The sequence below is a fragment of the Eublepharis macularius genome, chromosome 1 (assembly GCF_028583425.1).
Source record: "Eublepharis macularius isolate TG4126 chromosome 1, MPM_Emac_v1.0, whole genome shotgun sequence".
Classification (NCBI taxonomy): Eukaryota; Metazoa; Chordata; class Lepidosauria; order Squamata; family Eublepharidae; genus Eublepharis; species Eublepharis macularius.
Window position 1 is genome coordinate 123,954,435 of NC_072790.1, and position 26,038 is coordinate 123,980,472.

At 40.5% G+C, this 26,038-nt stretch overlaps 1 protein-coding gene across 4 annotated transcripts in view; it reads left to right on the forward strand.

The window, feature by feature from the left end:
• UTRN (utrophin) overlaps nucleotides 1-26,038 on the forward strand; it is a 584,696-nt gene that overhangs the window by 112,586 nt on the left and 446,072 nt on the right. For all 4 annotated transcript variants that reach the window (XR_008598285.1, XM_054999201.1, XM_054999369.1 and 1 more), the window contains exons 18-29: nucleotides 4,535-4,658; nucleotides 5,506-5,593; nucleotides 7,650-7,891; nucleotides 8,019-8,199; nucleotides 9,888-10,036; nucleotides 11,165-11,377; nucleotides 14,862-14,975; nucleotides 16,560-16,706; nucleotides 19,610-19,780; nucleotides 21,472-21,651; nucleotides 22,509-22,643; nucleotides 23,297-23,446. Coding sequence is in view for 3 of the 4 variants with exons in the window: in XM_054999201.1 (XP_054855176.1) it covers nucleotides 4,535-4,658; nucleotides 5,506-5,593; nucleotides 7,650-7,891; nucleotides 8,019-8,199; nucleotides 9,888-10,036; nucleotides 11,165-11,377; nucleotides 14,862-14,975; nucleotides 16,560-16,706; nucleotides 19,610-19,780; nucleotides 21,472-21,651; nucleotides 22,509-22,643; nucleotides 23,297-23,446 (1,894 nt within the window). In the remaining variant the exon portion in view is untranslated. The remainder of the gene's footprint in view (nucleotides 1-4,534; nucleotides 4,659-5,505; nucleotides 5,594-7,649; nucleotides 7,892-8,018; nucleotides 8,200-9,887; nucleotides 10,037-11,164; nucleotides 11,378-14,861; nucleotides 14,976-16,559; nucleotides 16,707-19,609; nucleotides 19,781-21,471; nucleotides 21,652-22,508; nucleotides 22,644-23,296; nucleotides 23,447-26,038) is intronic.

Consider the following 26,038-nt stretch of genomic DNA (forward strand, 5'->3'; position numbering starts at 1 on the left):
GAGGACAGCCGAGGAAAAAACATCCAGTCGCATTAGTGTGAAAATTCGTCTGTACTCCTGATTTGATAGGTTGAGGAGATAAGGCATAGGTGTTACCCTATTGGGGGGCTCCAAAAGATCTCGCCACTTCTCTATTCTGATTATATCATGTTGCCTTGCAATATCTAATATCCTCTGTTTTACTATATCTTTAGCTTTTTCGTAACCCATAGAGCACAGGTATTGTTTAGAAAGACCGTATGAAAGTAACTTCTTATCCAGTGCCCTGAGCCATGGGGGGGCAAAGGGATCCAATATTATTAGACTTGTGAGCCCTTTGGGACAGAAAACTAATTTTAGTCAGTACAGGGTTACTGCAATCCACAACCTTGCCTCTACTGTAATCATGCCAATTTCAATTCTGATAAGTGCATTTGGGACACCATGGGGCACTTGTAAGATTGTTCTCAGGAATTTAGATTGAACTGTGTCCAGCTTCTTTAAATTTGAGGTGACATTTATTGGGGCTCCATAGGTAAGCTGAGAGAGGGATTTAGCCTTGAATAGTCTGAGGGCCGCAGTCAGGCATTTACCTCCTTTATACCAATAGAATTTTTGAATTGCCCCTGAGCTTGTTTTGGCATCTAAGATGACAGAATTTATATTAGCCGTTCTTTGGCTGTTAGCCTGGAAAAAGACACTTAAGTACTTGAAATATGAAACTTGTTCGATAGCAATGGGATTTAAAGACCAGTGATAAATTTTTGGGGTCTTGTTTTTGCAAAGGCCATAACTTTTGTTTTGGAATAGTTGACCTCTAAGTTGTTTTGTTGACAGTACTGGGCAAAAGAGCCCATAGCTCTCCTAAGACCAACTGGAGTCCTCGAGAGCAGAACAGCATCGTCAGCATAAAGAAGCACCCCTATGTGTTTGTCGCCTAACCTAGGGGGATGGAACTCAGGTCTATTTATGTGTGTAACCAAATCATTGATGTAAAAATTGAAAAGGAGGGGAGCAAGAAGGCATCCTTGTTTGACCCCCCTGTTGGTTCTGATGGAGTCTGTAAGGTGACCTTGGGAGGTGCACTTGACCCTTATGGATGTATGATTGTATAGAGCCTGAATTAGAAACAGTTAACGTTTGTCAATGCTTGTGGACCTTAGTTTATCCCATAATATAGCTCTTGAAACTGAATCAAAAGCTGATTTCAGGTCCAGAAAGGCAGCAAAGAGTGACACACTTGAGTTGGAAGAGTATTTTGCAATCAGATGGTCTAGCAACATACACTGATCTAAGGTGGAGCGACCCTCCCTGAAACCAGCCTGTTCTTCTGCTAAATAAGATTTGTCTTCCAGCCAATCTTTAAATTTCCATAAAAGATGTCTTGCATAGAGTTTGCTAACTATACTAAGCAAACTGATTGGCCTATAGTTATTCGGGTCATCTTTGTTACCTTTTTTGTACAAAGGGATTATGACAGCAACCCCCCAGTCCTTAGGGATTTTCCCAGATTGATCAATTTGAGTGAATAGTGAGGCCAAGACAGGAGCCCACCATGCTGCATTTTGTTTTATCAGCTCCGGGGGGATTAGATCTATGCCAGGGGCCTTCCCGGACTTCAAAGTACGGATAAGCTGTAGCACCTCCTTGGGCTTCACTGGAGGCCAAGATGGTAGGCTATTCAAATCATCAGAAATAGATTTTTTGGTAATTGTGTCCCCATATAGGCTTTTATAGTAGTTCTCCCAAGTGCCAGGTAAGATGGAGTTATTTATTATAGTTGGAGGACTGCCTGGAAGATCTGAAACCAGTCTCCAAAATAAGGCCGAGTTCTTCTCCACTATCGTTGTTTTCAGTGAGGTGGAGATTAAAATGCATTCAGCAACTGTTGGAGGTCCTGTGGTGGCAATACAGCTGCCATTTCTGAGTTCAGGCAATACAGCTGCCTTTCTGAGTTCAGGCAATACAGCTGCCTTTCTGAGTTCTTCCCAGGCTGACTGGATCGCTTCCTGTTTCTTCCTCCTAATAAGGGACTTGTACTGGGCTTTTTGCCATTTCAGAGCCAGCAGGGATATTGCCTCTGAATTGGCCCTATATCTGGCGTAATTCATATTGAGGGATTTCTTTGCATTTATGCACTCTTTATCAAACCAAGATCTATGGTTGTCTGGTCCAGGTCCTGGGGGCCCAGCTCTGGAAGATTGCAAAACCCTTTGGAGCTCCTCCAGGATCAGTTCGTATTCTCCAAGGCAGGAATCTATATTATCTGCTGCCACAAGTCTGTAAGAAATGGCTTTTGTTGCCTCTGATTGCAGGGTTTTGGCCAGAGTTTTTTCCAATAGGGTTTCCATCTGGGCCGACAATATTTGACACTTTCTATGGTGCCAACATAGGGGTCAGTGGGTCTAGCCACACAGAAATCAGCCTTTTGCCTGTCTATTTTCAGCACAAGGGGGAGATGATCGCTGTCACAGAATGGAGCCACCTCAAAAGACTCTATGTATTGGACCATATCTTCAGACACCATAATCTAGTCGATAGTGCTCATCCTAACGCCTGACCAGTATGTGAACTCAGTGGGGTAGTCATTTGGGAGGGCCCCATTCAGTACAAAGAGATTTGTTCTGCTTATTATTTGACTTAACAGTTGACCTGCAAAATTAACCTTTGAGTCCTTTGAGAGCCTTTTTAAAAGTAGAGCTGTACCATTAACTTTAGGTGGGCCGTAACTGCTCTCATGTGAACTATGATGCTCAGAACCAATCCGAGCATTGAAATCACCTCCCACAATAACGTGAGCTGCAGGATAAGTCGATATTAAATGCTGTAAATAAGATTCAAACCCAAGCAGAATTGCCTGGGTTTGCTCTTTTGTTCTAGCAGGGGGCGAGTAGACATTAACAATTAGCAAGTACATATCCTGAAACTGAAGTAGCAGAGCCATCACGAACTGCTCATAATGTGGGAGCTCCACTATCGTTGTTTTCAGTGAGGTGGAGATTAAAATGCATTCAGCAACTGTTGGAGGTCCTGTGGTGGCAATACAGCTGCCATTTTAAATCCAGAGGCCTGGTGATATTTTAATATCACAAGCAGCCATATTAAAAATAGCTATTAAAATGGCAGAGGCCGGGCTGACCGCTTACAATCCCCCCCATTGGGCAGGGCTCCTCTTGAGGCAGGCATCTCTGTTGGGGTGTGGTGAGCCCAATTGTGAGGGCCGCAGTTGGCGGTGCCGTACTTATGCTGGTACTTGGCAGCCCAGCAGGCCTCAGGATTACGCCGTTAGTGTCCTCACTTTTAAAATGTTGCACGTTATGGTTCAGAGATAAAGGCACAGCTTAGCAAGACCTTTAAAATTGACTGCAAGGTTAACTGCGAGTCGAGTACTGCAAAGTTTGAGTTAATGATTTTATATATTGACATCAGGTAGTTTGTGATGGGAAGTCTGGTGAATACCTGCTTACATGCTTGCTAACATGCTTACTAAGGATCCTTCAGGCAGTCAATATGTGTTGCTGTTCAGCCTTGAGAGGATATTTCTAGCCTCTCTGAGACTGGGGGAGGGGCCTGATCATTAGTGCCAGGGGCTGCGAGTCTGACCCTCGTCAGATCCTACTGCCTTCCTGGTATTAATGTTCATAGATACGTGTTTCTTGGAGTGACAGTAGTGATGGGGGATTTGCAAGCAAGCGGTGCTTCTGCTGCCAGCCTTGCCTTTCCAGAGATGGGGGCTAGGTGAGTAGGTAGACAGGTGCCCTGTCTGCACGTGTGGTGTGATTCCCCCCCATTAGGCAGAGCTCCTCTTGAGCTACGCACCTTTGTTGGGGTGTGGTGAGCCCAATTGTGGGGGGTCTACTTGCCCTGTGCACCCGCTCTCTGCAGGGCGGGGGAGTTGCATTGGCAGTTGGCAGTGGGAAACACGGCCCAGCCCATGGACTGGCTATGCCATTTCTTGCCACTCACAGCGCCGTCAACTCCAGCTGCCCTTTGACTGGTGGAATATGGCTGGCGTTGCCACGGCAACTATGGAACATTTTGAGCCTCACCATGCTGAGCTTGGCCGCCAGTGCAGCTCTCTCACCAAAGTCCTTAGAGAACAGACTTGCTTTGCTGTAGTTATGCTGGTACTTGGCTGCCGACAGCCCAGCAGGCCTCAGGATTACGCTGTTAGTGCCCTAACTTTTAAAATGTTGCACGTTATGGTTCAGAGATAAATAAAGGCACAGCCTTGAGAGGACATTTCTAGCCCTGTACATGTGCCATCTGTATGCACAGTCAGTGTTCGTTATGAGCTAAGGGCAACTATGCTCTTGTGAGTATGTGTGGGGTGGGTGAGAATTCCAGCTTGCTCATGTTGAATGGAGGAGACAGAATACTAGCTGTTGCTGCCGCTCTGCATGCTTTGTATATGTGTAAAGTGGTATCACTGGTCCATTGTGCGTATGTGCTCATGAGTTACCTATACCTTGACTACAGAATGGCCTTTAAGAAGATGCTGATGGTTGAACTGGTGGAGAAATGACTTACAGTATCTTTTAACTTCTTATACTAGGTTTGATTCTGAAATTGCTGAACTGTTGAGCTGGATTTCAAAATCAAAAACTGCTATTCAGGCCATAGAGATCAAAGAATATGAGAAGATGAGAGAGACTTCAGACATGAAAGAGAAGTTGAAGGTAAAGTAGAAAACAGAGAGGCATTTTCAATGAATAGGTTATTTTGTCATCTTAAGCATTTCTACCAGCTGGAAGTAGAGGAAGTTTCCTGTGGATTAAATCCAGTTATTAAACACCTTTAAAGTATTGGGCTTACATGTAACTCACTGTGTTGGCTATAAGCAGTGCTATTGTGCTTGTGGCAGAGCATCCTAAGGAATTTCCTGTGCGCTTCCTTTCAGAACTTTTTAATTTCTCTTTTCAGTTTAGAAGAAGAAACTGTGCATTGTGAGATGGGAGTGCATTTTCTAGAGATCTCATTGTTCGAAATAAACCTTGTAGGAATCCTCTCCTAATCTGTCAGCAAAACAGATCTACAGCTAGTTCTTGATTTCAGCTGGTAGAGGCAATATTAATAATCTATCTTTACATCCTGCTAAGAAAACAAAGTATTCTATAGCTTAAATAACTGGATTTTGTCAAAGCCAGTATAAGTTAAAGTAGCTTAATTAACTAGTTCACCACCCTTTGCTAGTCTTGGCAAAGGATAGAAATCGGCAAAGGATAGAAATCTGCAGAGACATCTGCTATCTAGTTCAACTAAAAATTTAAAAAGTGGTAAGTGAGATATGAAAATAATAGGATTAAAAAGCGGCATAAGACCAGCTAATTTTTCATAAAACACTCCTTAGTCTAGAAACAGACCACAAACAGTTAAAGCCTGGGTAAAAAGAAATGCTTAAAAGGCAATAAAGTAGGTGCCAGGTCTAATCACCATAGGTGGCATAAGGTTCCATTTTATAAGCCCTGAACCAGTTAAATTTATATTGTGTTTTGTCTTTTATTGTTGTAATGTTTCTGTTAACAGACCATCGAAAAAGAGATGGCTGGAAAAAAGAAAATGTTAGATGAACTAAGCCAGATAGGACAAAATCTTCTGGAACAAATGGGAAAAGGTAATTATTGTCATGGCACAGTAGAAGAGATACGCCAGTTCTTTGCAATAATTTATTTTTGACAAAATCTAGAGTTGTCAGGAGGTAAAAATAACACCAGAGCTTATGGTAACTGAAGTTTCTGTAAGCACCAATGTTTTGCTTGGTGAAAATAAAACAATTTTATCCACTGAAGTCCTCAGAGATGGCAAGTCGTCAAAGATAGAACAACTTTATTTTACATCAAATAAAGCCATGTTGTTTTACTCTTTATATGTGCTCAGATTCTCATCTGTTTTTGGGGTCTAGTATGGTGGTATTCATTTATTGTGGTTAGACACTGCTCTTTATCCAAGAAGCTCAGAATGGTTTTCTTATGACCAGTTGAACCTTGAGCCAGAGTGCTTAGGAAAAAATCTTAAAGCTAGTCTAAAGAGCTTATGGTGGTAGCTTAGTCCCATGCTGGTGTAACATCCTGTTTCCTACATTATTTTCCTAGTTGTGTTCTTTGAGTGGGTGGGGTCAGGGAGCATTGGTCGGTCGCTTGTATATATTCTGCCATGGGAGTGTTGTTAGCATGCCATTCCATGATAGTTGTGTGCAGGGCTTTTTTTCTGGGAAAAGAGGTGTTGGAACTCAAGACCGCACAATGACGTCACTTTGGGTCAGCTGGAACAAGGGGGAGTTTTTTAAAGTTTAAATTGCCCTCGGCAAAAATGGTCACATGGCCGGTAGTCCTGCCCCCTGATCTCCAGACAGAGGGGAGTTTGGATTGCAGCAAAGAGGGCAATCTAAACTCCCCTCTGTCTGGAGATCAGGGGGCGGGGCCACCGGCCATGTGACCATTTTTAAGAGGTGCCGGAACTCCGTTCCACTGCATTCCCACTGAAAAAAAAGCCCTGGCTGTGTGTGGTGTTGGTATGCTCTCAGCTCTTTTGAATTGGGTCTTTTCTCTGTTGAGAGACCATAGAATACTGTCTAGTTATACTGTTGTCAGTGATGAACTGGTATCCAGGCTTTGAACTGAGCTGTGCTTACCGTCAGCAATACAATGGCATCATTTGCATGAGACAGAATGATTCAAATGCATAGAAAGGAGGGAAAGCATCCTATATATGTCAGGCTATGGATGACAGGATATGGCAGACAGATCCCTGTACCATTGCAACAAGAAGTCCAGGCTCTGGGTGAAATGGTTTTATTCAGAAATCAAATCATTTCCATGTATATGTCCGTAGGGTTACTCAGAAGCAAAGTAAGCATCTCAGCAGTAAGAGCAAGAAATTGACAGGAATGTGAAAATTTGGAAAAACCCTTCCTCTTAACACACACATTTTCTCCTTCCCCCTCCCAACAATAAACATGATTTTGGCGGGCACTTTGTGTGAGAACATCTCGCATATTTGTACTATCAAGTTGAGTCACTGGAAAGCAAGACATAGCAATGAACAGGAGTGAGTAGTATACAAGGTCATGAGGACTGAAAGTTTCTACAGTTTGTTAGATAAACACCTGCAATTATTCTGTGAAAGAATTGAACAGAAGAAACATTTATGGCACTGGTAATAGGATATCAAGGTACAGCATGAACCAGCATTAGCATTGGCATGGATGGGGCTCAGACATGACAATATATCTTTATGTTGATGATTTCCTTCTGTTTCATTATATTTTTCACTGGTATCCATTTTCCTTGTCTAGACTACAAATGTAGTTTTCAGTTCATTCACTAATTCAGTTCCTAGTTATGAATAGATGACTTGTAGTTGGCTACTTGTGTCCCTTCTTTTCACTAGTTAGCTAAGGAAGAGCTTCATAGCAAACCTGATTTCAGGTGATTGCTATAAGGTGTGGCTATATTTTATCAAAAGAAGCATGTTTGATCACAGAATATACTTCCCTATCTCTTCCATGTTTTTGGAAATAATTGCTGAGGAATTCAGTATTTCTGTTGGGGCCTAAGCTTGGTGTAGATAAGAAGAGAATTGTGATTTTAGATATTTTGTACAAAACTAGTGTGTGTGTGTGTGTGTTAGTATGTACTATTCACTATGATATTTTTCTTTCACTTGTTCAGAAGGGCTTCCTACACAGGATGTATCAAATTCCCTAGATAAGCTATTGTTAGAATGGAAAAAGACATCTGGACACCTGAAAGAAATAACAAGAAAGGTGAATTACCAAGATGAAATAAACATGTATTTTAAGGAATTGGGTGAACTTGATAAGACTGTGTCTGAAAAAGAATTGTGGCTGAAAGACCAATCTGCTCCATCATCCCCAAAGCAACCTATAACAACTCTAAAGGAGTCATGCCAGGTAACCTTAGCAAATGTATTCACTCTTAGTTATATACATAATGTTGTATTTGTGGTAAAAAATTGTACTACCTTTTAAACTAAGTATTAATTAAATGGTTAATCTTTGTATCTGTGTATGTTTACAGAGGGAGCTCACTCACTTACTAAGTCTGCGTCCTCAAATAGAACACCTGAAAACTAGGGTTAAGGCCCTGACAGCTCACCCTGCGGTTCCAAATTTTATTGAAGATGGCCTCAACTCTTTGACTGATCGCTTCCTAGCTGCCCAACAGAAACTAGAGGAATGGCACCAACATTGGAAAAAAGGTGAACTTTTTAACTTCTCCCTCCCTTTGAGCGGGGGGGGGGGGGATTTTTCCCTTTTGTTATGCCATATTTCTCTACCCTCCAGTTTCAAAAGCCATAGATCTTAGATTTTGGCTGCTGTGATGTATAAATTATATTACTTTATTGAAAGTACAATGTAGAATTTCCTAACACCTTATAAAGGAGTATTTTCCCCCATTTGCTATATTTTCTTCAGAAAGAGATTACTAAGATTTTTATGGGTATAAGTAATTTTTAATATTGATAGTTCCCATACAGATTAGAGAAGAAAAATCCTGAATTGTAACCTAATGAGATGTCAGAAATATATATTATTTCTATGAATTGGCATAAAATACACACTTTTATAAAAGTCTCATTTTTATTCACTATTATTTTTTACAAGGATTGGTTACCAGTTTGTTAGAACTTAAGATCTATATGTAGGAAAAGGGGAAAAAATGACTGTCTAGAAGAGTAGAGCTTTATTTTGTGGCTCTGTTTTTTATTAAATATGATGCTCTCAACTTACACTGTTTTGGTTTAATATATAAAAGCATCTAGAATGCCCCAAATGCAGGAACTGTGTTTACTCACTTTGCCTTTCGAATAACTTCAGCAAAGTCAGTGAAGTTAGTGACATTAGTGTAATAATAATTTTGTATCCTGGCTGATGGGATGCCGGAACCACATAGTTTTACAAAATCCCATAAATGAGGTACATTAGTTAAACTTGGCAATAAACAGAAAAATGATAAATATCCAATAAAACCAACCTATCAGAACTGTTAAAATTATTTAACACTGCTTTTTAAAAAGTTGACTTCATGCACTTGAAACTTGCCTGAATCGCCAAGATGAAATAAACATGTATTTTAGGGAATTGGGTGAACTTGCTCTTTGCAGTGTTTCATTTTATTCATTTGTACCTTACCTTTTCCGCTCCTAATGGGAGGCAGTACTTATCCATGGTTAAGAAACTGGAAAAATACCAGATACGATATTCTTTTTACGAACATGGAGACACGGGTTAATGGTGTTTTAGGTATTTTGAACATTAATAATTTTATGAATTTGAACATTAATAATTATAATGCTGATGATTGAAAATATTTACATATTAACATTAGGGAAATGAAGGAAGCATTTCCTTTTTGCTTATTTCTTCTAGGTCTAAACAATTTTGGCTGAAGTGTTTGTGACTGAGGCCAAAACAGTGGGATTAGACTGAGTGAAAATGACTGGCCAAAAGACTTACACAGCGAGCTTCATGCTCAGTGGGGTTTTGAAATCAACTCTCCCAAGTCTTAATCTGACACTCTATCAACTACTCTGTTCTGGCTCGCACTGTCTGTATTCATACACATTATTAATGTCTGAGGCACTCTGATATATTATGAAGTGCTGCTTGTTAGATAGTCAGTTACATTCTTGTGAAAGAATGCTCTAACTTGGGATCGATTGTACAAACTCCTTTTCGATGCAATGAGGAGCACTTTTATACTGCATTTGGAAAGGGCATACATGTCTTCCCTGATGTCTCTTAAGATGAATGCCTGAAAACGTATACTGATCTCAGATACGTAGTCAGGAGAACCGTATTTTCTTTTACTTTTAAAAATACTTCCATTCATTGTTCTTCTTTTATAAACACATTGTTGAGTTGGTTTTATCATTTTATTTTAAAGCTGAATTGGAAAGCCAGCCTTCCAAAGATTATTTAGATACTTTAAAGAAACTGAAGGATGAACTGAATGAATTGGAAGGCAAAGAGCAATCCATCATGAACACTGTGAATGATTTCAGTAAAGTGGAGAGAGCCTTGCAAATGACAAAAGTAGGTTTACTTTTTGTATCTTGGTTTGGATGTATAACTAACGTCAGTGTTCTCTATTGGGGTGAAGAGTAGAAAGAGGAGTTAGATTGGTTTCTCCCACATCTTCCAGACAGTTTTGTAAGTGAAATTAGCTGTTTAGTAAAATAGCTGTGATAAACAAAATGTATTCTTGAAGTAGTTTTAGATGTAAGGAGGCAGCCTAGAAATGACTGAAAGCTTCTTTCCACAGAACAGGGTACCAAAAAGATGAGTAAACGTTAGCTGAACTGCTTTGCTTAGCAGTATGAGGCAAGAGAGATAGGGCTGTTGGACAAGAGGTATCATATTCTGTTCCTGTTCTCTTTTCCCACCCTCCTCTTTCTATGTGGTAATGATTTCAGCTTCAATCATATAATGCAATAGCACAAGCCACTTGAGTATCTTATGCAAAGGCTTCTTAAATTTGACACATCAGTCACCCATTCCTTGTGTCCAAATTCCTGTCTATATGTCACTTTCTCCACCTTGAACTCCTTTCATGCCACAGGTAGCTTCCGTATTGAATCTTCATCCTAGTCAGCTTGGAAGCAGCTGGTCCCCCAAACTTCCACTTCACTCTGAAAGTAATCCTTTCAGAGAGACACCTTTTTCTGTTAGGTTAGAGTTTTACCATAGTAAACTCATGTTGGTGGCTCTTGGAGGATTATACCGGACATTGTAAAGCTCCCAATTATATTCTGCAATACAGTGGTAGGCATGACCTCCAAGTTGCATCTGCATTCTTTCTCCCAAGAATCCCCACCCCTGCCCTTCAGTTTATCATAGAGCTGTCCTATATTTGAATTATTCTGCAGTGGGAACACTCAGATGTGTACTAGGGGTTGGTGAAGGGTAGACTTGGCTGTTTGTATGCTTCTTATCTGAAATATCAAAACCCTTCCTTTTGTGTTGATTCATTATTAAATTGTAGCCCCCTACCTCATTTCGATGAGAGGTATTATCCTGTGCTGAAACAGAGACCATTTCCTTTATTAATATTTCTTTTCTTTGGTTGTATTATGTACAAACGTGCTACACCACTATAAAGGACATATATTTCCCACTTCTTGTGCAAATGTTAAATGCATTGTTGTTACGGTTTTTCAACAGGCAGTTTGTGAGACTCTAGAAAATCAGAAAAATGTCATAGATAGACTTACTGCAGACACACAGGTTTTGGAGAAATGTATTTCTGCTGATAAATCAAAGATCTACAAGCAAGAATTAAAATGTTTGCAGGGATTCAGGGACAAGTTGAAATTGAAGGTGTCTAAAGATGTTCACTTGCTTGAAGAAATTACTTCCAAATTGAGAGTATTTGAGGTAAATATTTAATGATTTAAATTTATGTGAATATCTCAAGTAAAGCGTATAATCTCTTCCTATCCTGAAGGTTTTGTGATGTTGCATATTGTAATGTTGATTATTGTAGACTTGATTGCCAAATGGTGTCATTACAGTTATGCGGATTGCTCATAACCAGGGTAGGGTATATTGATTGCCATGGATTGGTAGACATTTCAGTGTTTGTGCCTCCAGACTGATGTTTGGGTTGCCAGATCCCAAAACTTTGGATTTTAATTTTATTGATGGGAAATATTTCTCTTTAGGAAATCATATATTCATGGTATAATTTCTCTTAAGTTTTTGCAGAAAAGCATGTTTCTTTTTTTGCAAAGGATAAATTTAATTCATAAGTATATTTAATCATTGCTTCCATTTATGATTTAACAGAGCTAGTTTTAATACCCTAGCCTTAAAATAATTTGTTTACTTTATAATTGTTTTTTTCCCATCTGGATTGTATCATGAGAATCTTTTGTAAAAATTTTGTGAAGATGGATCCTGATCCAGTTACATGATTTTAATGCATTATTTCTTATATTTAAAATTTTCTTTTATTAAGGAGGCTTATAAATTAAGATTTTTAACTGACTATAGATGTACATTGGGATTTTAAACTCAGCACATGTTAAACATATTGCTATACTCCATTAAAAGTTTAATCAAGTGTCCATTTAAACACTAAAAATATTTCTGGATCCTCACTGTGTTCCTAAAAACTGAGTTAGCTAGTAGTGGTCCATAGGGAGGATACCATAGGGAGGAAAAGCTTTTGGCTTGAGGGGATCCCCACAGCAAGACTTCTACAGAGGACCTCAAGATATGGGTGCACTCATATACAGAAAGAGACACTGTTTCAAAAATCTTCTATTAATAATATTTATTTGCCTCATTTATACCTCACAGTGGCTTATATTGTTCATCTATCCTCTATTTTATCCTCACAACAACTCTGTGAGGTAGATTAGGCTAAGTGCATGTTCATTGAGGGGCCATGGCTGAGTGGTAGAGCATCTGCTTGGCTTGGAGAAGGTTCCATGTTCAATCTCTGGCATTTCCTGTTAAGTATCAGGTAGTTGCTGATGTTAAAGACCTCTACTTGATAATCTAGAGTGCTGCTGCGAGTTTGAGTAGACATACTGGACTTGATTGTCTGATTCAGTGTAAGGCAGCTTCATGTGACTGGCCCAAGGTCACCCAACAAGCTTTTGTGGCAGAGTGGAGATTCAGACATGGGTCAACCAGATCCTAGTCTGACATGCTAATCATTATACCTCAGTGGCTTTCATATTGAGAGTCAGTGTGAGTATCATACCATATTGTGGAAAATTTCCAGGGATAAGTGAGCAAGACACCTTCATACAAGTGAGGGTTGTAGAGCCGGAGCAGCAAATGTTATTGGCAGAGATATTATCAGGTGCCAGAGTGGAGACATTAAGGCAAAATTATGGAGTGCTTTGATGTGAGAACAAGGAGTTTGTGCTTGATCTGGGAATGGGGAAAAATCTAGTGTTGGGATTAGAGATGGACATGAACCAAAGTTGGTGGCAAACCAGGCCGGTTTGTGGTTCGTAAACCAGTGGTTCACCAGAGCCCTTTCTGATGAACTGCCATGAACTTTAGGCTGGTTTGTTTGGTTCGTTTTTTGGTTTGTCACTGCAGACAGCCTGGCGCTGTTCAATCAATTTCCTAGGCAACAGGGGATGGACTTCTTGCAGACCTTCTGCTGGCCTGGAAGTGGCCTTCTGCTGGCCCGGAAGTGACGATTGGCTGACCTGGATGTGACGTTTTCATGAACCAAACAAACCGGTTTGTGAACGGGGGGAGGGGGGAGGTTCATGAAAGTTCATGGTTCGTGGTTTGTGAACTGTGACGAACCACGAACCGCATGGTTCGGTTTCCCCCTCGGTTCCTGCCCTTCTCTATTTGGGATCCTGAATGATTAGAGAGAATAATGAGTTTCTCATGGCTCTCTTCTCTCAATAGGTGAGAGACAGAGGCAGGAGATTTCTAGAGATTGAACCAGAGATTTCTCTTTGGGAGAAGAGGGGAAAGGCTGCATTTTTATAGTGGTGAAACACTTGAGTTGAATGGGGAAGAGTCAAGGAAGGAGCCAACAGTTCATTCCTTGTGAATAGGGTGGATGGTGACACTGTCAATGGATACAATGAGTATATGAGGAGAAGATTTGAGAGGAAAAATATGTTCACTGTTGGACATAATGAGTTTGTGATGGCAAAGAAACCTCCAAATGGAAATACAAGACAATTATAAAAGAGAGACTGAATAGAGGGAAAGTTCTGGCATAGAGCTGAGAGTCATCAACACATATGTGGTAATTAAGGATTTACTGAAACCACTCTGAGGAGAGTGGAGGGCCAAGAAGGAGATCCCTGAATGACCCCGGTAAAGGGGAGCAAGCAGACCAAAAGCTTCCCTCTGTGGAATGAATTATAGTAGCAGAGTGGCTAAGGAAGCTGTAATCTGAGAGGACGTCTATTCAAATCTCATGCAGACTCATGGAACCTTAGGCAAGCCATCTCTCGGCCTCTGCTCCCTCCCCCTCCCATCAGCAATCAGAAAGGGTGTAATAATAATTTATCTTCCAGACTTGTTGTAAGGAATACAGCTAGTTAGTGCATGTGAAGCAGTGTCTAAAATCTCTGTACACAAATGTGTATATTCTTTATGATTTATCCTTAATGAGGGCAGAACCTTCAAGCATAAAGGGATCAAGGAGTAACAGTATTGTTACCTATATCAGAGACAACAAGGAAGTGAAAGAAGATGAGGCTACAACCTGTGGATTTAGCAGGGAGATTATTAGTAGTAACTTTGATGAAGGAAGTTTCAGTGAACTCCAGAGAGTATAAGTCAAGTTCTCTGCATAAAATAAACAGCCAGGCTTACAGGCTGTAGTGATTATTTTACTGTCTTAGAAACTGATCCCCCCCCCATTTATTAAAGTCATTTGAAAAGCTGGAGGTACAATAAAAATGCTAAGAATCTGAGTATAAATTACTCCTCTGTACTAGAATACAAATAAGTACACTATTACTTTCAGAACACATATCCATTAAAATGGAGGCTATATAAGACGAAATAATGCTCTTGGTCATAACTCAATTTTTTTGTTGCTAAATGATCCCTATCAGAATATTTGGAATCCTTTATATCTTGACCTATGCTGGTACTGTTTTCTTGAAAGTCGTAACCCCATCTGCCAATTAGAAAATGGTCTGAATTTTCATTCTTCTAGACGTTGTCTCTTCAGTATTTGGTTCTTTGATTCAATAGTTGGATTTTTAGTTAGCTATTATTCACTGGAGCCCAAAATTCAAAATATGGAAATTGATTTCAAATATAATTAATATTATTACATTTTTTGTTAATAAATATCTTTTTAAAAAGTTCTTTCTCTGGGGCATTCATCACAATGTTATTTACCCTTGTTTAATTTCAGACTGATTCAAAACTTGTTCAAAAGTGGTTGGATAGTGTAAAAGACTTCTTAATGAAAGACCAAACCATCCAAAGGGATCCTGAAGGACTTCAAAGGCAGCTTGATCATTGCATGGTAAACTCTGCTGATATACAATAGTGTCGCTTATTCATCGTTTGTTATTCTGGGTCTCTTTGTATGTGTTTTATGTAGAACATCCCATAAAGCTTCCCTCTGGCAGCCAACAAAGGAGAAGGTAAGTAGAGTATGCTTATGTTCCTTCGAACCATGAAGCTTTTTGAAACTTGGTTTGAAAATTCTTGACCAGCTGCTCATATAGCTGAGTGTTACAATGTAGCTACCAGTACTGACTCATTTTCTTAAAGAAAGGGACGTGATACAATCCTGAACAATTTGTTTACACACTGTTCAGAATGGCCTTGAAATTATTTGAATTTTACCCTGGTAGGAGTTGCAGCATTAATTCAAAATCCTGTTAGGTTTTACCTTAGTAGTATATTGTTCAAAATATAATTTGTCAAAATACTTAAAGCCTGCTGAACTACTTTAAAAATAAGACTGTATCTGGTATGGGTCTTTGCATGCACACTGGACTGCAGTGAGGCTAAGACTGTTACTATAACTGTCAGTGTATTCAAAAGAAAAAGCTAGACATTTTTTTAAAAAAATGATAGTTTATTTAAAATGTTAGATATTGTCTCTGCTGTAGTGCCCAACTGAAGCCATTACAGCTGGGATCCAGAAAGCTACTTTAGGTGTTCTTGAAGGCTTGGCATTCCTGGATTGATGTTTGACACCTTTACTAGCAGAAACTCCATGCTGTATCACAAACTGTTTTGGGAAGTCCCTCCATTTTCAGATTATAGGTTGTTGATGTCTTGACAAATATAATTGAGTATTACTTTTGTGGTATAGGTTTCTGCCATTTTGAGAAAGATGCAAAACTAGTCTTGTAGTTCTTTCGATTCTAAACAGTGCTTGGTATTTGCGAAGTTCTTATAGACAATTGAAATCATTCCTTTGTAATTTGTAAGACAAGGATAAAACTAGAATAAACGTAATACTATACTTTTGAACCTTTACAATGAAATCTTTTCTGAAGTAGATGTTGCCCAAATTTTTTTAGAACTGCAAAGGTGACCTTAGTGGTTCAGTAAACCACATGACTTTGCAATTCAAGAAATTGTGTAACATTTGTGTCAGGACAACACTGCAAATTTGAAAAAGTAGAAATCCCTCTGTGTCTTTGCTCACAGACATGCCCACAAAGAAGCTTTATAGATTACAACCATTGCTGCATTCTAATGAAAAAATGTTATTATATGTGTTGACTAATAAAATAATATACATAAACTAAGTATTGTAGAAATTATTTGTGATAAGTATTGTAAAAAAATGTGTAATGCTTTTTAAAAAGGGAGTTAGCTTGGTGTAGTAGTTTTTAAAGCATCAGACCAGGATCTGGGAGATGTAGTTTTGAATCCCCCCCTTTCTGCCCTGAAGCTTGCTGGGTGAGTCACACGCACAGTCTAACTAACTCACAGAGTTATTGTAAGAGTAAAATAGACTAAGGGATATGACATATGCTGCCTTGAGGAATGGCAGGATAAAATGTAGTAAGTTAATAAATATAGGCACTAGATAAGCCTGTGTTCTGAAAAATAACTATTCAAAACGTTTTCTCTTACCTGCGTTCAGCTGCTTGTTACTGAAATGGAAAAGACTGAGCTTTCTCTAACAGAAATGAAAGAAATAGAGTCCACTTTAAGAAGTCAGCCTGTAAACTCCTTGGTGAAGTCTAAGCTGACAGATATCCAAACACAGTGGGAGAAATTGAGTAAACAGGTTAGTTACTGATAGCATTTCTCTTTTGTTTTATGCATTATCTAAGCTGACAGTCTGCATTCATAAGTAGATTTATTGTGCATATTACATGGATAAAGTTTGGTAGTGAAATAGCAACCACAGCAAGACTGTTTAATATCATTTTTCCACATCTAGAAGAGAAACAAAACATCTCCTCTCCGCTAATGTTACAGTAAGACAAAAAAAAATCCACTCCAAAATAATAAGCCAATTTCAACCGTTTTGTAGTGGTGGTATACAATACTAATACAGCAGAATTGAAAGCTTTGGTTGAGAGGGTCCCTGTTTGATTCTCTTCTCAGCGAAAGGAATTAGGTGGAGTTATGTAACTGACTCCCTTTCCACCTCTGTCTTCATCTTCACTAAGGTGGTAATAATTGATAAAAATGTGCTTCAAACACTTTACAGTGTGAACACTATGGGGTAATGTAAAATAGTACAATACATTTAACGTAGATATTTCTGAAGTCCACTCCTGAAGGCAAATATTATAAATGTAATAGCATTGTTTCATTTTGAATATAAATTATTTCCGCTTGATAAGAAGGATAATGCTTTAAGTTTTAGGTAGCATGTATACTCTCTTAGACTTTCCCCCCATCTTAATGTACACTGCCGGTTAAGCCCTTGACAACCAGATAGTCACTAAAAGTTGTCACAAACTGTTTTTTTATAATGTCTATATAAATATCATACAGTGGCTATATAAACATGACAATGTAACTGGGCTTCTGTTTTTGGCATTTGCTAAACAATCACTGCCCCTTCTTGACCAGTGTTAGCTTTTAGATATTTTATGCATGAGCAAGAGGCAAAATGAACACTTCAGCTTGCTGACTCTTCAGCAGCTGATGGTTGCATTTGTTTACTGGAGATGATCTGATCTGATTTGCCTACAACTCTGGCCAAATTTATATCATACCCATTGGAGGTGGGCACGAATCGGGAAAAAAATGAACCGTGCGGTTCGTAGTTCATCCTGTTTCACGAACCATGAACTTTCACAAACTTAGCCCAGTTCGTGAACCACAGTGGCATGGAAAGGGGCATTTCACCCGCGCAGGCTTGGATCGGCTGCTTGTCGGGGAAATCCCCGACAAACAGCTGATCCAGGGGTGGAAATGACCCTTTCCCTGCCGCTGCAAGGTGGCACGGAAAGGGGCATTTCACCCCTGCAGGCTTGTATCAGCTGCTTGTTGAGGAGATCCACGACAAGCAGCTGATCCTGAGGTGGAAATGCCCTTTTCCCTGCCACTATGCAGCAGCACGGAAAGGGGTATTGGGGTTTAACGCGAACCAAATGAACCAGCAAACTAGTGGGAGTTTGTGGAAGACAGGCTTCCATGAAGCGGCTTGGTTCGTGATGAACTTTAGTTCGTCTTGCAGTTCATACCTATCTCTAATGCCCATATAGACTGAACCAAAGTTTTCCCTATGTAAAATTTTCTCTTTCAATCCTTAAAAGCTGTCCATCAAAGTTTAGGTCTTTCAGCAGGTGGTTTCTTCGGATGGAATTAAAACTCCTTTCAGTGTTTGTGATGGATATGTTAATCTTAGCAAATAGCAGTTCTGGTTTGGTTTTTTTTTGTCTCGGGCCTAAATACCTTGAACATGAATCAATGTGGTCATCACTGTAGAACTGAATAGTTATTTTTCACACCTAATGATATGCCCAATGAGGTGAGCAGTGAATTTCTTTGTACTTGGTGCTAGTGCTGTGCATGGGTGGGGAGATTCGGTATTCCCTCTTCAGGTTTACCCAAAGCGGGAAACCAATTCAGAATATCCCCAAATCCGAAGTGGCAAGCCTTTTCGGATTCGGGGTTCGGGAATCGCTTCGATATGCTCTGTGAAGATTCGGAGCATACTGAAGCGAGGGGGGAAACTCCCTACCACCCCCACCCTCCCTGAGGCAACCCCTCCACCCCCCCACCCCCCTTGGGAGACACCTCCACCTCCCACCCAACCCTGGGGAGACACCTCCAACCACCACCCATTTACCTGGTGGCGGGAGGGTCATCAGCGGGCGGCAGGCCACCACTGCCACCGCTGTGGCAGCGGCAGCGGCAGCACAAGGCTGCACAGCCTGGAGCCAGCTGGCTCTTCTGCCGCCACCCTGCCGCCGCCCGAGCCTGCGGGGTGATGGGGAAGGTCGAGGCTGCCTCCTCCGGCCCTTCCTGCCCCTCAAATGGCCACGGCGCGCCAGCCATTTGAGGGGCAGGAAGGGCTTTCTCCGCCTCCTTCAGCCCATCCTTCCCCTCAAATGACCACCGCACTGCCACTGCGCCGCGGCCATTTGAGCGGCAGGAAGGGCCAGAGGAGGCTGCTCCAGCCTTCCCCATCAGCCCGCAGGTTCGGGCGGTGGCGTAGTGGTGGCAGAGGAGCCAGCCCGGAGCCACCACAAGGTAGGTGGGGGGAGGTGGGGGGTTGATGTTTAAAGCCCCCCACTGCTGCTTGCAAGCAGCGGTGGGGCCCTTTCCGAATGCTTCGGAAAGCTTTGCTTCGGGAATACTGAAGCTTGCCGAATCGGATCCGCTTCGGGTATCTTTATCCGAAGTGAAACCCAAATAGCACAGCTCTCCTTGGAGCTATGATATGCACTCCACACCTGAAAATAAGTAGAATAACATTGAAGTACATCAAGTACATCTGCCTGTACCCGTGCTATAAGATCCTGCTTTACAGCCATAGAAAAACATCACTTTCTGATAATTCCATCTTTTAAAAAAGAAAATACCATTTAAGAATTAAGATGATAAAAGATACAATGATCTGATTGTTTTATACTTCCCCCTCCCTTAAATCTGTTTCAAGACCTTCTTAAAGTGACACAAGTAACATTAACAGTAGTGTCTATCTTTTGTATTTTGTTGACTTGCTAGATCATTAGTCAGAAAAACCAATTATTTGAGAGTCAGGAAAAAGCTGTAAACCTTAAGAAGGATTTGGCAGAGATGCAAGAATGGATGGCTCAAGCTGAAGAGGAATATTTGGAGAGAGATTTTGAATACAAGACTCCAGATGAGCTTGAAAATGCAGTGGAGGAGATGAAAGTAAGAAATAATAGAAAGATTGACTGCATTTAAATTTTCTGGATCTCTAAGCTTGCATTTGTAGTATTCATTGTTAATCAAGACACATTTTTTTTTGTTTCTACAATTTGCTTTTAAAAAGTTAGCTTAAAATGTAAAAACTTGTTTAAATAGTTAAACTCTTCAGGCAACCTATGCTTGGCAATTGAGTGGATATGAGAGGAAGAAGTTAACATAGGCTTAAAGAAAATACTCTTCTCTAAAGTTTTGTAGGTAGATAAGCATACATTTGTATGTGGAGCCATGTCTACACCTTTTGGTGGTTAGGAATAAATAGAACTTGAAATATGAACTATTTCAGGCTTATGAACTATTACAATCATCAGGATAATAGTAAAGAGTCCAGTAGCACCTTTAAGACTAATCAACTTTATTGTAGCTACAATAAAGCTGGTTAGTCTTAGAGGTGCTACTGGACTAGGGTTACCAGGTGCCCGCTGGTGACGGGCAAACTCCTGGGGATTTGCCCCCTTATCTGCTGATCGCTGAGCGATTGGCGGGAGGGGGAAACTCTGGAGCATGCCTGCCACTAGCGTGCACCTCAGGAGTGCATGCCGTGTGCACGCTCCCACCCCTTGCGCTGGCCACGGGAGCATCCCTACGCTCCAATTTGGGCCCAAACAGGCCAGAATGGAGCGCCACGCAGTTGGCATGGTGACATCACTTCCGGAAGTGACGTCATCATGATGGCCGCGGGAGCATACGTACGCTGATAAGTTCCAGGCCCCTATCCTCCCACTGAGAAGATCTGGCAACCCTATACTGGCCTCTTTACTGTTTTGCAACTACAGACGGACTCTGGTAACTCCTCTGAATCAGCAGGATGTAAACATGGAGTGTAAACACCGGATACCATTTTCCTATCTTAGTCTAGTGGTTCAACCTGTAGCTCAGTGTTTAACTTGCATAAGTAAAATTATATGTCTATGTGCCTATGGCATATCTCGCTACATCTTGGTTAAAGAGGAAACAGGGGTTTCAGGTAAATGAGACAGATACAGCCAAGATTACAGTAGCCAATTTAATAAGAGAACTCTGTAAAATTATGATGGGGATTCCTAGCCTACTGTAATGATTATACAACTGTTCCCTTTGTTCCAGCTGCCATTCCTTTTTGCTTCCACTGATGTTTGTTTGCTGACTTGGGTTTTGCCACATTTTAGGGTTTTTTAAAAAAAGTGTTGGCTTATTCAGCAGCATGAGAAAACAGGAAATGAATGGGATGTAAGAGCTGACTAAATGTGCTTTTAATTTAATTTGATTTATGTTATGAATATAAACACTTGTACTGTTATTTATTTTCGTCTTTATAATAGTAATTTTTCAGTACAGTTCTGGATTACCTGGGCTGCTTCCATATGTGTCCCCCTCAAATGAAGAGCAGAAGCTCCCCCCCCCCATTTAATGGGAGCTTCCAAACTCATGGGCCTCATGGGGCCTTCTCCTGGATCAAAATAAAAGAGAGCTCCAAGTGGGATTTTATAGAACCCTTGAGCTGTCTTGGTGGCCACTTTTATTTTAGTAACATTAGAAATAATAGATTATTTTTAATTAGAGTAACTTAAATAGAAGTGGAAATTTATTTTCTGTGGAAAAGCTGTGAGATCTTTCAGTCTAGTTTGGCTTGGTCAGCATTTGCTTTCTTTGAGCAGAGAGCAAAAGAGGATGTGATGCAGAAAGAAGTGCGGGTGAAAATTCTGAAAGACAACATCAAGATGTTAGCTGCTAAACTGCCATCTGGTGGTCAAGACTTAACAAGTGAACTTAACCTTGTATTGGAGAATTACCAACTCCTCTGCAACAGGATTCGTGGGAAATGTCACACTTTGGAGGTATGTCCATAGCTTACCTTTTCACATATCTCATAATCTAACATGAACCTGTGTTTTACAGACAGGTAAAAGACACTTTCGCCGTAACCATACTTGACAGTTGCTTCAGTGTCGTCCTCTTTCTTTAGGATGTGAATTAAAGTTGCCTTGTATAATGTCTGTATTTTGAAGTACTCAAGTTCTAAAGCGTTATTCTCAGCCTTTTTCTTACCAACTGCTTTAAACAACCACTTCTGGAACATTTCCATATACAGAGGAATAAGGAATTTAAAGCACACAGTTAGGTTTGTTTTTGGTTTTTTTTTTTAAAAACTTGTATTAATCAGTAGTTTTAATTTTATTTTTTTGCTTTATCATGACAACTCCTAGTTGAAAACTGGAAGCTACAGAGTCTCAGTGAAGCCAAATTGGTCCCAAACATAGCAAAAATGTTATGTCTGGGGCTGATTTTGGCCCCATTGAAACCCCTTAGCTTCCCGTTTTCAACCGGAAGTGATGTCTTTGGGGCCTCTGGAGCATGCAGGGGCAAGGAAGCCAAATCAGGGTCTCTCGTCTGCCTAGTGACCATGAATCTCTCCCTACTTTGAAGGCAAGGGAGGATGACAACTTTAGTGATTAGTGATATGCAACAGGGTCTCTTTCTCTGTGAGTATGAAGAAAAGAAAAAAGCATAGATAAAAGGGGTCATAATGTAGAGACAGTTGTTGGATTTTCTAATTCTGGACAGTTGTTTAGGTAAAAGTCAGTGGTAGTTTCATTAGATGATAAGCAACACTATTTAGAGGTACTGTTTAGTGCTTCACTACAGTGAATAGGAGTTTTCTTTACATCTCCCCTCCCATCTTGTTTACCCTCAGGAAGTATGGTCATGTTGGATCGAGCTACTCCACTATCTGGACTTAGAAACAGCCTGGTTGAATACTTTGGAAGATAGGATGAAAAGCACTGAAAACTTACCAGACAGAGCAGATGCTGTCAATGAGGCTCTAGAGGTACTATGAACAATATATAAAGTTAATGTGTACTCAAGATAACAAATCCATATGGACTTCCTTTAAAAGAAGATAAAGTATTTCCCACATACTCAAAGAAAGGGTAGCTGTGATGTTAATGAATAAATGGCTCATCTTAGCCTTTGTAATGATTTAACATAACTGCATTTCTGTAGGACCGAGTCAAATATTCAGCAGCAAACAAGTAAGCAAAAATGTTTTCTTGTTCTGCTCCTATTTACTTGAATTGAAATCCTTTCCTTTGCATTAGCTTTATTTCTCCTCAATAATATCAACAAATAGCAAAATTATTGACCACGACCTCCGACCTCCCACTAAAGAATGCAAGAAATGGGAGTTGCTATTAAGGGTGCAAAGTTTTGGGTTGTTTTTTTTAACAAAACATGCCCTCCTAAATTTATTGTTTAGACATTTAGTTATGTTTTACTGATAAAGGTATCATTTATGGTATCTCCTCTAAATATTGTTGAGCAGTTACGCTAACTGTAGCATGTGGTAAGATGCTTGGACTTTTGCTGATGAAAGCATTGTTGTGTGTTCTTCTAAAATGTTAGGGTGACATACCAGTCCTAGTACATTATGAAAGCTGGACTATCAGCACACAAACTCTGGTTTAATTTTATTCTCATTAGTCACTGGAATCTGTCCTGCGCCACCCTGCTGATAATCGAACTCAAATTCGGGAACTTGGTCAAACATTGATTGATGGAGGGATTCTCGATGAAATCATCAGTGAAAAATTGGAAGCTTTTAATGCCCGTTATGAAGAACTGAGCCACATGGTAAGAATTTGTATTTGTATAGGCGGACTCGTTTGTTTTCAGAAACTTTGCACTGCCTGTAATTAGCTGACAGAAATCATTGGCACACAACATCAGACTTGCATTTCTTGACACCTAAGAAGTCAGGCCCCGTTCCCTAGACTTATATTGTGGCCTGCCAGGTGCTCAGTAGTAGAGGTGGGCAAAAAAAAATACCGATCAAGCTGATCGTGGATCAGCGCTGGCGATGATCCCGAATTAACGATCCACACCGATCATCTCCCGTTTCCGATCTGTGGATTGTGGATTGTGGAGGCAAAAGCGGAGGGGCGCCCCACTGTTCCCAGCGATACAGGAACGGTGGCTGATGCCGGCGGCATCTGTGTTTGTGTTTGGCTGTCTGTGTTTGGCCGTCAGAGCTGCCTATCAGGGTTTGCAGGGATGAGATTGGAGTGCCCATGGCTACAGAACACCCCCTCCCCCCTCCCTCCCTTGGGTGTCTTCTCCCAGCTGGTGACTGCTTTGCTGCTCTGGGGTTGGAAGGAAGCCCTGCTGATCAAGGCAAGCTGGGCTTCCATTCGGGTTTCCAGGGCGACAGAAGGAGGGCAAACAGAGCTCAGGCATTCCCCTGGCTGGCGCCTGAGTATCTGGCTTCCCGATCCAAGCATGATTGCCCCGATCAAGCCCCGATCCAGCCCCCCTCCAGACCACTGAATTGTTGACCGTGCCCGAGCACGATCCGCGGGGTCCCGATCGCACGATCGCCATTATCATGGGTTTTTTTCTATTGTAATGCGGATCGTGCCCATCTCTACTCAGTAGTCCCACTTTTTTTTTTTTTTGCAGTTTTTGGCAAGTAGCAAAAATGGGAAACTTATCAAGTCACCAGTGGGCTGAATTTAGCTCAGCAAATCCCTGGTTGTGTAGAACTGAATAAATGATTAGTGGTTTCTTAGTTGCAGATGGATCTCCTTATTCTTCTAGAAAAAGTACATTTTGGTTTGGAGAGATAATTTAACTGATTACATTTCTTGTGGACTGTGATAGGTATCTCAAAACAGTTAATAAGATGTGAAGGTCTCTCTCCTGCCTTACATGTATGTATCAAAATGAACATCTACTACTTTCCTATTCTTATTTCATACACAGAGTGGTAATTAGAGCACAGTTGGAGTCAACAGATGTGCTCTCAAAGTTATACATTTAAGTTGTGGATTGGTAATTCTAAATTACTTTAGTGGCTGGTATGATTCTACCAAAAGGCCACAAAATATCCCAGCTAATAGTACGATATTTGTATTTTTCATTCTTTAAACTCACATCAAATCACATAATTAAAACTTTTCAGTTTAAAGGTACATTGTATTGAATCCTAACTACTGCCAGCCGAAGGAATGAGAATCTTTGCCATGTTCCTGTAGCCCCTTCTAAACCCCTGGAACATAGATTCCTGGGCTGGGTTCTTCATGGACTACTAGCCATTCCAGATGCATTAGAAAGGGGGCAGTCATGCAAAACAGAGGTGGAAAGCTGATCTCACCCCCTTCCCACAGCAGCCTTCTTAACTTCCATGGCTGTTAATCCATGTAGGTCCTGTGACCTGGGAGTCTTATTTTCCCATTATCAGAAAGGAGAATGTGCTTCCACTGGAAGTAGTGAGGATCCAAACCTTTATGCTGGGATATAAATGTGTGATTTAAAATTTGGAACAATTTCTATATACTTTTTCAAGGCTCTGTAAACCCCTAAGTAAACATAGGTATTCTATCAGAGATAGAACCTGATATTGCATTGGAGGCCTATTTTGGCTGAGCCAGAGTTACAGCTCAATTTTGTGAAAATGACTCTTATAGTTATAACACTTTGTAGGTCCGGTTATGTTTCTTCTGGATATTGTTCTACTCTATAACATTTATTATTAGAACAGGTTGGGAATTACTAAAGTAGTTTTGAAAAGTGCTTGCCCTTTATTCTGGGAGTAAGTACTGTTCACTGACCTTTTGAAGTCTGAGTGCGCAATCATTAGGAATGCTTAACAGAATATCTTACCTAAGACCAGAAGACTGTTGTCCACTTTGGCCTTTTTGTTCTCTGATATAAAAGAATGATGATTATAGCATTTCCTTGTAAGTTCATGCTCTAGCTGCCCTTTGTCCTGCCACCCATGGGATATTCTTCAATATGCTGTTACCCAAATCAGTCCCCATGCCAGGCTTATTGTGTGAAGAGTATCCTTTACACACGACCTAAAACCTGAGTTTCGGAGCAGAAGGGGATCTCCTGTTTTGTATATATTGTTTCCAGATTTAGCATAATAGATCTGCCATGGAATAAAGGGGAGAGATATTCAACCATAGAATAACTTTATTGCTTTATGGAGGTACAGAATAAAGAAGGGAATTGAAATGGAAATAGGACAAGACAGTGAGCACTTGCAAGAATACAGAGGAAATTTATATGTGGCAATCCAATAAAACATCTGCATTTGTGTATTCTTAGGGTTCAATAGTATTACTTTGGGCTACAACCAGCTCTATGACAATGTTGGTAGATCTTGATTTTTTATAAAGATAACAGGAGAAAGGTGGAAAATGTACAAATATGGTCAGAAGG